Source organism: Botryllus schlosseri, chromosome 15 (genome assembly GCF_051294905.1).
Source record: "Botryllus schlosseri isolate E-star chromosome 15, Bs_hap1, whole genome shotgun sequence".
NCBI lineage: Eukaryota > Metazoa > Chordata > Ascidiacea > Stolidobranchia > Styelidae > Botryllus > Botryllus schlosseri.
The window spans coordinates 8,429,439-8,443,413 of NC_137250.1; the positions used below are offsets into that span (position 1 = coordinate 8,429,439).

The following is a 13,975-nucleotide window of genomic DNA, read 5'->3' on the forward strand; positions in this document are numbered from 1 at the left end:
CTCGATGTTTTACCGTCGAATCTGAAAAAGTCCACTGTGCGAAGAAAACGGCACTATGGATCACATCGCAGGTAAATCGCGCGATTCGAGTGTGCACACGAAGTTACAATTGTGTATGTGAAGAGATTCTTGGAGGTACAGAACTTCATTGCATATGTGAGGCGAACCTCGAGGTGTTTGGTTTTGGTAGAGCCTAGCAAATAGACAAATACAGCGATTAACTTGATGGTCGGGGGTTCGACATTCTTGTTGCAATCAGTGAGTGGCTGCTACCTGATATTCCGATCTTGAATACGTAACGATTAATGGTCACAATTTAGCTGCTAATATAAAAGAAAAGGGTTTAGTCTCGTGTTGCGTGCTTATTGTCGTATATATTTCTCACACATTTGGCATTTAGTAGGCTAATCTTTTGCTTTCGAATCTTCGTTGTGCAAATTGCTTTTGAATGATGGCGATGGGTCGGGAATAGAATAGAACGGATCGCGATAACGTTGATCAAGACTTGTATTGAAATGGCTGACAACCTGGCAGATCATTGGATCGATGACGAGGTAACGCTAGGGATCTAACCAACTTTCGCAATGCGTAAATGCCGCGTTACGTACCTTAGACTTCAAGAAGAGTTGTCGTTGCATGCTCCATTGTGAGTTTCGTGTCACTATGTCTGAATACTCCCGAAACCAGAGCCAATTACCCAGTGCTGGATGAGCTGACAATGTTCTTGGATATTTCGGTTGGGTTAGCTTTTCTGTTGGAAATGACTTTAAAGATGTACCTTCGTTGGGTAAATATATCAATTGTGCTTGTGACTATCTGAATACTAATAATTCTAACATCACTTTCTTTGTCAGAAACACGACCGCCCGTACAGAGGTAAAGATGCCGTTCTTGATGCTATGGATAATGTGTCATTGTGGATGTCCATAATATTGCAGGTTTGCTAATTGGAAGTCCTCAATGCGATTTATAGGCCTATATACTTCACTGACTACGCGCGCGCGAGACTCCGTCCAGTATTAAGATACCAGCTTAATTCTTTTTCACCGCTAGTCGTTTACTGTTATCCCTTATTTCTTTCCACCCGGTCGGTGTTCACGCCTCTTATTTACTTCGCCCAGACCCAGGCGGGTTTCGGATTTCAAAGGCTAATCCAATTCGTTTCGACGCATTCCTATCTTGATAAAATTATTAATGAACTGATTCTGATTAGGCTTATAGGCAGGGTTGCCATCGACATGGACCCAAAAATAAGGACAGTCGAAAAATTAGATTAGCATTAAAATGCGTTTCTGAACATACATTGTATTTATAAGAGATGTGTCGTATCATATTCCATACTTTTTGCCAGAAACAATCTGCTCCAGCAACTCCTTGTTATTAGAAGGTGCTTCCCAGATGTCACGACAGCTAAGGTCTAGGTTTATCTTTACTTGTAGCCAGGGTTGTGATGACTCGAGTCATGACTCGACTCGAGTCAGACTCGAGTCACGATTTTCTGATGACTCGACTTGACTCGAGTCATTTTCTCAAAATGCGGAAATCACTCGACTCGACTCGAGTCAATCTGTGTATTGACTCGACTTGGACTCGAGTCATTGCGCATGACTCGAACCAAGTCATATGACTCGAGACTCAGACGGCCGAGACCGACATTTAATTGTGATTTCGAAGAATAGTAAAGTAACCACCATATTGGGACTTCGTCTATTGGTACTGGTACTTGGAAAAAGCGACCGGAAACTGTTAAAAGGGAGGAAAATTAGTATATTATAAACGCGAACCATACGATATCACCAAACAGAGTCAGGTTTAACAAGACTTTACTTGGAAATTGAGCAGTCAACATAATGACTTGGACTCGGACTCGAGTCATAATACCATGACTCGGACTCGAACCTCTGCTCGATGACTTGGACTCGGACTTGACTCGGTGGTGAATTGAAAATGACTCGACTTGACTCGAGTCAAAACTATAAAAGTGAGATTGACTTGTGACTCGGAGCCTTGTGACTTGGTTACAACCCTGCTTGTAGCCAGTGACGTGCGGTGAGGTTCATGGCTGGTGAGGCACGGACCCCCCCCCCCACACACACAGACACAAACACACACGCACGTAAAGTAGCCTACCTGATAAAGAGATCCAAAATGCGAATAATAATAACAGCAGCGGGTATAGAGAGCATTTTCTTTGCACACTGATAGCCGTTGCAATTCCACATTATACAATATATGTAGGACTGGTCGCTATTGTGCGTAATGCGCAAGTTTAGACGGATAATAATTATTATCTCTTCAAGTACCGGTATAAATTATTCGAATCATAAAGCAACGACAATGTAGCCTATGCAAGTAGCTATCACATACCACAATTTAACGGAAAATAAATAACAGCTACATAGGTAAGGGAATGTATTTGCTCCGCATTACGTATTAGCCGTCGCTACTATATATATTTCCTACAAGACAGTCAAGAAGACTCTGTATTCCGAAATCTATAGCGCGTTTCACTGTGCTGCGATTGTCCAATTGTTAGCGAATAGTGCATAAGGCAAATTCGTTTGTGCCTCACCTGGCCATTGTTTCTCTGCGCTGGCATTGTTTGTAATAAAGCCGAATGTCACCTTCCTTGGCGATTTCGAGGGGGTTCTGGTGGTCTGGCACTGTTGATATTTGGATTTTCGGAATCAGTGTGACGATAGCATTTGATTGATACCAGTTGTTATGAATTTCGAGCTATTTATGATGAATTGCAATGTCACAGGTGAGGCACGACCCGCCCGTGCCTCACCTGAGCCGCAACTCTCCTTTCGCGCTGTGTTTTTGAATAATAATTACGAAAATTGATGATGTTGTGGAAAAAAATGTTCAAATTTAGATAATTATGAACATCGATGTAAAATATCAATAATCATCGACTCATGGAGGGTTTTCACAATTTTCACCTATTTGTCCGGGCGACAGGTGAGACACTGCCTCACCTGCCTCATTGGACCGCACGTCACTGCTTGTAGCTGGGATTTGACTGGGATTCCACTAAGTCCTTTCCTTTCCTTGGTTGGCTACAAATCTTGAATACGATTGTTTTGATGTCAAGTGTGAGGCGCTGAGATCCCTTCTCTGTTGCGTTATGCAAAATATGAGCAGGGCACAAATTAATCATTATGACACACTTCTTGTGTTTTTGGGTATTAATGTGAGTTGAAATAGCGGTCTTTTTTATGGCCTACAGCAGGGGTGTCAAACTCAAATTGCATCGCGGGCCGGATTCAAACCTTCAGAGCACTCGCGGGCCGGACCAGTCTAATGATTCCAAAATGCTACCTCAAAATCCACGTCCTTGTTTTCCGCCTAAATATTCATATATCAAGGTTATTAACATAATAATCCTGACCATATACCAGTGGTTCACAACCTTTTTCGACTCATCGCACCCTTTTCAAGCTCAACACCGATCATCGCCCCCCTAATTTTGTGAACCGAAAAATGGGCATACAAACTGTAATCACCGGCGGGTTGACTAATAAAAAAAAAGTCAACTTTTCGGCTCGATGTCGAATTTTACACTTTTGCAAAAAAAAAAGGTCATTTCTCCGATTTGACTCCAATATAGCCGTTTTACCGCGTCATCGCCCCCTTCGCTATTTTCGACCTCTGTCGCCCCTATTGTCCATTTTCGCCCCCTTCGTCATTTTCGCCCCCCTAGACCGCCAAATTGCCCCCTGGGGATCGATATCGCCCACGTTGGGAACCACTGCCATATACTATCAAAGTATTAACACCTCTATTCGCAAACAATGGAATTGGATAAAATACGATGATTGGCCGGCTGAATAGTTATATGTACTGTCAAAACAGCGGCTTTACCGACGACATACGTCTAGGCATATATTGTGATGATTGCTTGTTTTATTCGTAATCTGACAATATAGTCATGGGTAGGCCTATGCATTGTGAGCAATACAAACGATTTAACCGTAACCGCAGACCTTTAAATTTGGTTCATTATTATTATATCGCGAATCAGGTTTCTAACCGACGTTTTCACTTCTGCACATAATCACTTTTGGTCCATTTTCCCATTAAACTGCGAAATCAATGTGCACTTTTTGCCTTCTCGGAATTGGTATCAATGACAGCAACTTGTTCCTAATGGTTACCATAGTGAAACCACAACACCGACGTCGGATGGTTATAATGGGGCCCACGAACATGAACATATACTCGATATTTTCTATATTGAGGGATTATTTAATGAAAGTAATTCGTACTAAAAAATTCAATATTTGTTAGAAATGTGCTGGATAACACAGGCATCTTTCAGAATTGCGTCGCGGGCCGTATGTTGACACCCCTGACCTACAGGTTAATGTCACAATTGCAGATATTGATATGTGTGAAACACTCGCCCTTCAAGCTTCGTTTCATACCTTTGAATTCTCTCTGATAAACGTCACGAAAAAAGTTTTTATGCTTGCTCATTTTATTCAGATGTAGCCTTATTAGCAGCCAAAACTATCAATATGTGCAATAGCTTAGATAAATTTATCAATGATTTATAGCTTTACTAGTTTTACAGCAGAAACCTGGTACTGCAGTTTACTGCTAAAATGACGTCCGCTCCGATAGCTTTGGCACAGCCGAAACGGCTGTACCACACACTGCCCTAGCTATCTCACCACTTAGAATTCAAATCCTGTGGTGTGTACGTACGTCAAGGGTGTTCCTTTTATTTGTGATGCCACAGAATTTCGACGCAAAAGCATATATTTAGAATAAGCATATTTTTATAATATAATACAATAACAAAGATACCAGAGGAAAACGATCGAAGTTCTGTAATTGCTGAAAATAAGACAAAATAAGGACGCAATTCGAAAATAAGGACATTTCTTATAAATAAGGACAGTTCAGTTTTCTAAGACCTGGCCTTTCAAAATAAGGACAAATCTTAGAAATAAGGACGGTATGGCAACCCTGCCTATAGGCCTACCTCCTCACGCATTAATTTGGTAACTTTCAGCTGTCTGCGCATTTACAACACTGAGAATTAGATTGAATGTGAGCTTTTACCATCTAGTCATACATGACGTTTAGAAACTTGAATATTATAGGTTATGTATTAAGTTACAAATCCTATTGCAATGACTACTGGAAAAAATCAGTCGGATACTGCCTATGTATCATTGTGGTGCTCAAACACAGGTCTTGCTTTTGCAAGACAATTCTGAAAACAACTTCTATTTTACAGGCCGTTGAACTGAATGGGATCTCTGGTAATATTCTCGGATCTGGTAATACCACTCAAACGGAAAATAGTTCTCTTCTGCATCTTGTCACTCAAAGCACTGATGATGACTTTTGGAAAATATCTCTGATAGTAACTTCCCGATCGCTACGAGCCTTTGTTATAATCCGCGCTTTTCGATATTTTCTCTCCTCAGTTGCTGCACAAATGCGGGCAATTGTCATGTATGTTGCTATCACTTTTTCCATTTTAATTGCTAATCCCGATATTTCAATTTGACAGTCGCGCCAGTCAACATATTGCAGGAGTGACGCTGTTTTTGATATTTTTCATTTTGCTGTATGGAATTGTTGGCGTGCAGTTATTCGGAGACATAGGTTGTCATTGCGTTACCAATGACACGGATCCAGAGTATGTATCCATGTACTACAGTCCCATGCAATGGCATATTTGAAATCTTTAAATAGAGTCGCAGCGATACTTGTGGAATAACTATAACACTGTATTAGCTTCTTGGTGTCTGTTTTTATTGATCATTATATAAAATGAGGCTTAGGCCGAGTCAACCAGTAAATTTGTTGTTGAGTAGGCCTACTTGAGTTCTGCTTTCCATCACGTTGTAAACAAAAGAAAATATCTGACCGTACGACCATAAAGAAAACTATGATATAGTACCTTGTGAAGATGGTTGTATTGCACAATAATCCCAAAACACGATTAGGGGTTCCGAAAATCCCCATGATGAAACAAAAGTTCTTAACTGATGAGATATTGTTGAAAAAATATCTCTCATCTCATGATCGTCATTTACTTTGTCACACCTAAATCCTTTAATTCATTACTAGATTGCCATTTCAGCACTCGATTTTTGTCCATTCTAACTACCTGTAATACACATCCCTAATCCTATTTTGTACAGTCCATTGTGTTGGTGACATGGTAACAAAATTTGACATTATTTCAGAAATGTTACACTGCGTAACCTGGCTATCCCAGACACTACATGCTCACAGAGCGACAGCTCGATGTGCCCCGAATCAATGGTTTGCAAGTGCATACATCTGCACAAGTATGAAAATGTGGATGGAAGTTTTGAAAACATAGGTTTGTGTGTTAATTTTATATTCATGAATGATTCGGTTCCGAGTTCCTTTCTTATTTAGCTTACAGCCTGAAAACTGTGTATTCGGCAGCAAGCCAAGAAGGATGGGTGTTTCTTATGTACAAGAGTATTGATAGTCACGAAGATTGGCGTGGTTATCTGTACTTCATGTCACTTATCTTCTTACTTGCATGGCTGGTTCGGGTAATACTATGTTACTCATGTGACTTTGTGCCAGTATTTTCACACTCATGCATTCTCCATTTCATCTACCTAGAACGTGTTCATCGCTGTTATTATCAACGCATTTGCAGAAATACGCATCAAGTTACACAATCTTTGGGGAAATTCCGGCGACAACAAGTCATTTGGTAGAGCACAGGTGAATGGTTTTATTTCGCTGTTTGACATGTAAACTGTGGATATGTTATATCGCATATTGGATTTGTAATTGGTATATGCAGATGTGATAGCAAGACCAAATGAGTGTTGAATTCATTTTGTCTTTTTGTTTTTCAAATTCAAAGTCCCTCTCAGCTCTCAGCCACTTGTGATTTAGCAGAGCAGTCATTGATGATACTCAAGTACATCTAGAAGTAACTCTGTATATATCTAATCAATTAGCAGTAGAAGTAGAAAACGTAAGGTACGCAAAATTACGCATTCAAGTAGTTTGAAAAACAAAATTGGAAGGAGAAAAACACAAACTTTGATTAGTTAATCACAGGTGACTGCTTTCACGTTTGCAAGATGCATTTTCCCGGTCATCTAAGCTTGGCAAATGCATTAGGAAGGAGGCTTATTGACCTTTTGTGAATACAGGTGATATATTTTGTAAACATTCGATGTAAAATCACATCCACACAATTTTCAGTAAACTTGAGTCTGCCTATGTGTATACTATACATGTTATTTTTTACACCAGATTTAAATCCCAAAAATGTACTACTCACTGGAAATTTGCCTTTCTGTACTTAGCTTGTATCTTATATGTGTATCATCAATGTATTTACGATCTGCAAAGGTTAGATGCATGCTGTATGTTATAGCTGGAATTATCCACGGATGGAAATTCGTGGAAACTTGTCGCAACGGATGATTTGAACGCGAAAAAGGGCATTTTCAAATCCTGGCAAGCAAGCTTATCGTCGAGATACTTCCATATTGCCATGCAGTTCACAATTATACTGAACGTATTCATATTGGCGTTTCAACCGCGAAATCGGCTGCCGAACAAAGAACGACTATGGGATGTTTTCAGTGTTGCGGAGGTATAAAATCTCATTCCATTCGAGATGCCTCAGTACTCCAATAACCAATAGCATGCAATGCATAGCATAAGAAACAACAAACAGTTTTATGCAATTCATCTTCGGGTACTTTCGCTAAAGGTGATTGAACTGAAAATGTGATTATGACTGACTATTCGCATTACAAAGATTTCATCACTCACACAAAGCTGTGGGGCCGATGGCACTATAGAAAATATTTGATAAATTTGACTCAAAATTCGAAAAATTGAGATGACCTTACTTGACTCAAGTCAAAATTTGCGGTAGTGACTTGATCCCAACATTGGCTGCTGATGTACCAGTAGCTAGTATACACACGGTATTGTATGAGATTTTGAAATGTTATATGACAGCATTTGTGATATATTCATGGCTAAACTAATTTTTTGGTTCTGTATAGAACTGCTCTGTCATTACCTGTTTGCAATGTACCGTTTTATTTATTATTGTATATTCACTACCGCACTAATATGTCCTTGTATTCCTGATGAAGTTGTGCCCGACTCGAGCAAAGTTGTGCTCGAGTCGGGCACAACTTCATCAGGAATACAAGGACATATTAGTGCGGTAGTGAATATACAATGATATGATTATGATTAGTAGTTTATGATTAGTAAACGGAAATATCAGTTTTGGTAAATTGGCAGTAGAATTTTCGCATGTTTTATCAAACCGGATGAACATTTCAGTTGATATTCACGGTCGTGTTCGACCTGGAAGCGGCACTGAAGATATGTTGCATGGGAATCAAAGAATACCTTTGTACCTACCTGTACGAAGCATTTTTAGCGTTGGCGACCACTATAAATGCGTTTATCAACTACGACCCTCTTCGAAGTGTGCCGATTTTGCGGATCATCAGATTAGTGAAGTTGTCTCCAACTTTGGAGGGGTTCGTGTACAAGGTAGGCCGCTCCCTACTCTTAATCATGCCGATTTTGTAATTTAAAATTACAAGTAGAAACACAGGCGCTCAATGCAGTCACTGTTTTTAGTCGAACATTAGGGTGTAGATTATTATCGCTGTATTCCAGAATGGTGGATGGACATTGGACAAATATGCGCATGTTGAAAACTGCATTCCATGACAGTGTTACTTGCTACATTATGTACACTGTGCAGTTGTGTGGATTTCGCTGATAAAATTGACCCAAGTTTATCTGAAAACTGCTTCCTTATTGACAAATTTAAAGAGTAAAATCTACGTTGATGTGGATGTAGTCTAAAAGTCTAACTGGTTGCTTGGTGCAGGCAGAAAACTCATCTTAGTAATAGTAGTACGAAGTTACTGGCTGCCTTGAGCAGTTTTGATATCCCGGTCGATGCTAATGGAAATTTGCTATTGGTCAAGTATAAAGTTACCTCTGTTGCATAGTAGCCTTTTTTCCATTTCTATATTGAAAAAGCGCAATTTACTGTCACTGCCATCACGATTCTAAGGTCTATGCTGCTTAGTGAGAATCATCCAAGACAAAGATTCTGCTAACTTCTAAGACTTATTTTGATAAGTCAAGACGAACTGCACATAAGTTAGACGTAAAACATTACTTAATTGGCCAATGATGTAGAGGTAGAGTAGAGAATGCTTGGGTAGTCATGACTGGATAAATGCTGAAAATGCTTATTTGCATGCTTTCATCTAGATTTTGGGACCGACCAAAAAGATTGGAGCTCTGGTAATACTCACATTCAGCATCATAGTGGTCATGTCCTGCTTCAGCCTTCAGTTGTTTTGCCATCTGGAGTCATTATACTTCAAAAGCTTCCCAGTGGTGAGTAATCTCCAAGAAACTTGTCCCAGTTTGATTGAATATTGCTATATTCCACTTCAGATGCTAGCCTGTCATTTTGGAAACCATAACCATACAGTGCAGTGTATATTCAATGAGGCATGATATCGACTTTCGCAATGATACGCTAATTTTGGAAATAGGAATATCGTATTTTCAAAATAATTTTGATCTATTTTTAAACTAATTTGAAGCTACTTGCTTGGCTACTTTCAAACTGCTTGGTTTTCGTCTTTATGCCGGACATTTTTTGAAAGTATTCTTGCATTATTAGTTCTGTGATAAATTTCTAATCTCACTAATTTGCATCACAGACTACTTGTGGTCATTTGAATATCAGAATACGTGTAGTCGTAGCCATATTTCCGATTATGACACTACAATTCGATGTTCATTGCGCTAGATAGGTCACCATCAAATCGATGTGCATGGAAATTTTATTGGTTTACTTTTGCTGATAGTCACAGAAGGTCTTTACATGACTATATAAGTTAAGTATGTCTTCTAACAGGCGTTCATGTCCATGTTTCAAATTCTAACCCAAGAGGGATGGATTGATGTGATGCACGATGTTATGGACTCGGTCGGCGGGGTATTACAGGCGTTTGTACGTTGTGTTGCCCGTGCATGTCGCCTGGCATTAGTCAGTATTTCGTTTTCAAGGTCACCATCTATTTCATTGCTTACCACTTTTTTGCAACTACCGTGCTGGTCAGTTTATTCGTCGCTGTGATCCTGGACAATTTGGAATATGAAGAAAATGTCAAGGTTGGATTTAGTAGTTAGTGGAAGGCGGTGGCAATTTGGATATCGTGTACAACGATATCTTCAGTGCCAGTTGCCGTGAATTGCCTTGTAATAGATTCAAAAAAGACCTGCTTGATCACCTCTTGTCGTTATATTAACGCTGTTGTCCTACCTTGCCGAGACATTGCTTCATTGATCGTTTGCTACCATCGTTTACTTTTTCTTTTCCTTTTTAAACTAACATTTTTACAGCCTGACTGTATAGAGTCAAGTATACCTGTTTGATGCTGGTGTGATCAGACTAGTGGACCTTACGGTCGTATCGATCATTCCTATCTGATACCGAATACTGCGCATGCATTTTCACTGTACCACCATCGTTGTCGCCTGTTTTTCATGTATTTTGGCTGGATAAAAATAAAGACTCGATCTCTCTTTCTCCAATGGGCGAGGAACATTGTGGCACTAGGCAAAATGTTGCTCGCGTGCGTATTTCATGTCTCGTCAAGGGAAAGAACCTTCATCCTTCACACTAGGAGTTTCCCTACCCTGGTAGATATGAAAACCATATGTTTTGTTTAACGTGAACAAAACTATTTGGACCGCTGGGGATTTTACGCCTTTCATACACCATGAGATACAGGGAACGTTTCCCACTACTGCTATATGCGACAGCATGCATATTCAAAAAATTGAAGCAATAATATTTGGTCAAGGGACGCTCTAATTTTAACTCGAGACTTCACTTCCACTAGCCTCTGAACCTAATCGTTGCATCCTCCATCAGTCCATAGCTAAGCACATTTGTGGGATTTCAATGTTTTTGATTCTTTCGATATGGATTACATCACGATTAGATTTTGTGTGTTATTACAGAAATTCAAGCAACAGAAAAATAGCAAGCAGAGTTTCGACACAAAACAGAAATTGCCGTGGAGACTTGCGGTTTTTGGCCGTTTTCCGTAAATTTGAACGTGAAGCAGGTGGACTGACGATAGCGTAACGTATTGTTTGATCTATGTTCAGGAATCGGCCGCAAACGGTCAATTTACCGTACAGAGTGCCGTCTGAATTTCAAGTCCCATGCATCAGGGATAGCTACATGAGACAATTTATGGAATCGGGTGAATTGGACGCAACCATGCCTTCCACGAAGTTGATGTAAGTTACCGTTTGCTTGTTCTATATACTGTTGCGAGCGGCGACGTTTAAATAAAATACCAAGCTGTAAACAGTGAACGCTTCGATGACTTAACACTCAACTGATGGTTTCTGACGGGGGTGCAGACAAGATGACCTTACTATAAAGGCCGTATCGCATCTCCGTCGTCAAAGCATCTCGATGGTGCAAGCGAAAAAGAATACCATTTCTCTCTCTCTCTCTCTCTCTCATTTTGACAGGAAATTATGTGGTCAATTTTTTTCAAAACCAATTTGATTTTTACAACCAAATGGTGTATTTCACGTCTGCTGTACATTTTATTCTTCTTCTTCCATTCATTATAAAGTACAATATCGCTGTGGAATGTAAACATGGAACGGCAACGACCGACTTTGCAGCTTCGTTCCGCTTCGCTGAGGCTGGAGTGGAGAATTGTTTTGCGTAAGCGATTGTAGGATCTCTGGCAATCCAAAAGTTATCTTCCAGAGTGCAGAAATTACTGAATCTGGTCTTGATCGAAAGCTATTGTCGCACTGATTCCAAATATACGAATAAAAACATGGTCACGCTGCAGTCTGTGACGGAAAATCACCCTCAACGTCTGAAATGTGCATTATTCAGAACAATCGGATAACCGCGACACAATGGCCATAACGATGACACGTTGCGACTCTCCGAGCCTGATCATATATTAATTTATATTTTTGGAATCGGTGCGACAGTAGCTTTCGATCAAGACCAGATTCAGTAAATTCTGCGCTCGGGAAGATAGCTTTTGGATTGCCAGAGATCCTACAATCGCTTACGCAAAACAATTCTCCACTCCAGCCTCAGCGAAGCGGAACGAAGCTGCAAAGTCGGTCGTTGTAATTCCATGTTAACATTCTATAGTATCACTGCAGATAGCCTTTCTGGAAATGGATTGTGGCATATTGCTCGAAATATATCTGTCCTAGCAGGGATATGTCTATACTTCTAGTGACTGAGAATGTGATAAAATTAAATAGTTACATGTTTTCGTTGTACATTCTTAATGCGACTAAATAGAATCCTGACTCTACAGACTCGATCAGGCATGTTCTGAATAGACATGGATATATAGATCTCCCTGTGAATAATTTTTGGTGTTCACATGCCCGAAATTCTGTTTTTTACCTCAGAAAACGTGCTCAGTTCCTGCCCCCTGACCAACCGCTCGAGTCACCTGCCGTTGGTTTCGCGCTAAAGAGGGGCTTGCGATTGCAATTCGCCGGGGCTGTAATGTCACCCAACCCGTTCATCGAAACCCACCACCCGCATCCGGATTCCGCAAAGCCAAAATCCATCGGACTGTGTCGGTGGCGATCCTCAGCTAGGAATCAGCTGAAGGAAAAAATGCACACCACTTCGCTACTGGTGACGGAGGTATTAAGTCGGCTTTGAATTAGATATGTGGAATTATATACCTTGACATCTGCAGCACGCTTCATACGCCGAAATATTGAAGAGATGCGATGAATATAGGAATCCGTCGAAGAAAAGTGAGTGATATTTTCATCGTTATGGCTCTGTGCCTGTTGAGTGGTTATAATAAATCAATATAAGCCCACGTTTAGCATTAGTGTATCGCGTTTCAACATAATCATGTCGCCACCACGCCTCATATCCACATATAGGCCTCATGGTATTAGTTGTTTTCCCGTTTTCACGCAAATCTTTCTGATTGCATTGTCATCTTGGTGAATGCTATTATGCTACCAAGATCAAACTGTTACAGGGAGTTCAGCTGTGGTTTTGTAACAAATGATTCAACAACTCTTTGCTGTTATGTGCTGCAGTATTTCAAATTCACCTTGCCACACAAAATCAGCTTTTTCACTTATCACTTGTCTTTTTTATGTTTTCGTTTGTTGCTTTTCATTCAGTGTGAATTGTGATTCCCTCATATTTAATGTTCTACGCCCATGTGAATTAAAACTGATTGAACGACTACTCCATGTTATTATTATTAATATTTTGTTTTGACCCCTTCCTATATCTTCTCATTGTATGTGCATTACAATCTTGTGTTTCGAAATGATTAAATTATAAATTGAACTGAACTGAACCATGTAGTATTATGATTTATACTGTGAAATTTTTTGGTTACAATAATAACGATATGAAGTGAGGTTTTTCCATTCTACTTCCAATCCCATGTGTAGTGGTTGTAAAGTGTTATATTCACTGTCACGCAAGTTGAAACTTTTTTGAAGACAAAGAAAAACATTCAGCGGCACAAACATTATCACCAGCTCGTTCAGGGACTAATCAGGAGGCGCAGAGGAAGGAGAGAGAGAGAAAGGAGACTAAGACGAGACAAAATGGAATCGCAAATATCTACATGCTGCAGGTAAAATGTTTTTGAAGGAAATTTGTAGAAATCGAAGGCACCACTTGTACTTCGTGTTTATACTACGCCCACTTCTGCTTTTTTTAGACAAAACTACCTTCTTTTTGCTCTTTTGATGCTATAAAGTATAGAAACTGGTTTTGGGCTATGTTAGCATGGTTTTATAAGTAAAATTGTCGTACCAACAGGCGACATAGCCCCTTATCCCAGTATATATATATTTTCGAAAATTGCACCTATGTATAATGTCATAAGTTATTTCG

The 13,975-nt window shown here is 39.9% G+C and overlaps 1 protein-coding gene across 1 annotated transcript in view; it reads left to right on the forward strand.

Moving 5' to 3' along the window:
• The first annotated feature begins 342 nt into the window (after positions 1–342).
• LOC145456799 (sodium leak channel NALCN-like) overlaps positions 343–13,975 on the forward strand; it is a 40,949-nt gene continuing 27,316 nt past the window's right edge. The window contains exons 1-18 of the mRNA XM_080334925.1: positions 343–554; positions 614–787; positions 855–938; positions 5,252–5,472; positions 5,531–5,659; positions 6,213–6,352; positions 6,412–6,554; positions 6,628–6,732; positions 7,400–7,621; positions 8,332–8,547; positions 9,286–9,414; positions 9,944–10,039; positions 10,096–10,200; positions 11,056–11,141; positions 11,206–11,340; positions 12,502–12,745; positions 12,801–12,861; positions 13,576–13,712. Of these exons, the coding sequence (XP_080191051.1) occupies positions 516–554; positions 614–787; positions 855–938; positions 5,252–5,472; positions 5,531–5,659; positions 6,213–6,352; positions 6,412–6,554; positions 6,628–6,732; positions 7,400–7,621; positions 8,332–8,547; positions 9,286–9,414; positions 9,944–10,039; positions 10,096–10,200; positions 11,056–11,141; positions 11,206–11,340; positions 12,502–12,745; positions 12,801–12,861; positions 13,576–13,712 (2,466 nt within the window). The 5' untranslated portion in view covers positions 343–515. The remainder of the gene's footprint in view (positions 555–613; positions 788–854; positions 939–5,251; positions 5,473–5,530; positions 5,660–6,212; positions 6,353–6,411; positions 6,555–6,627; positions 6,733–7,399; positions 7,622–8,331; positions 8,548–9,285; positions 9,415–9,943; positions 10,040–10,095; positions 10,201–11,055; positions 11,142–11,205; positions 11,341–12,501; positions 12,746–12,800; positions 12,862–13,575; positions 13,713–13,975) is intronic.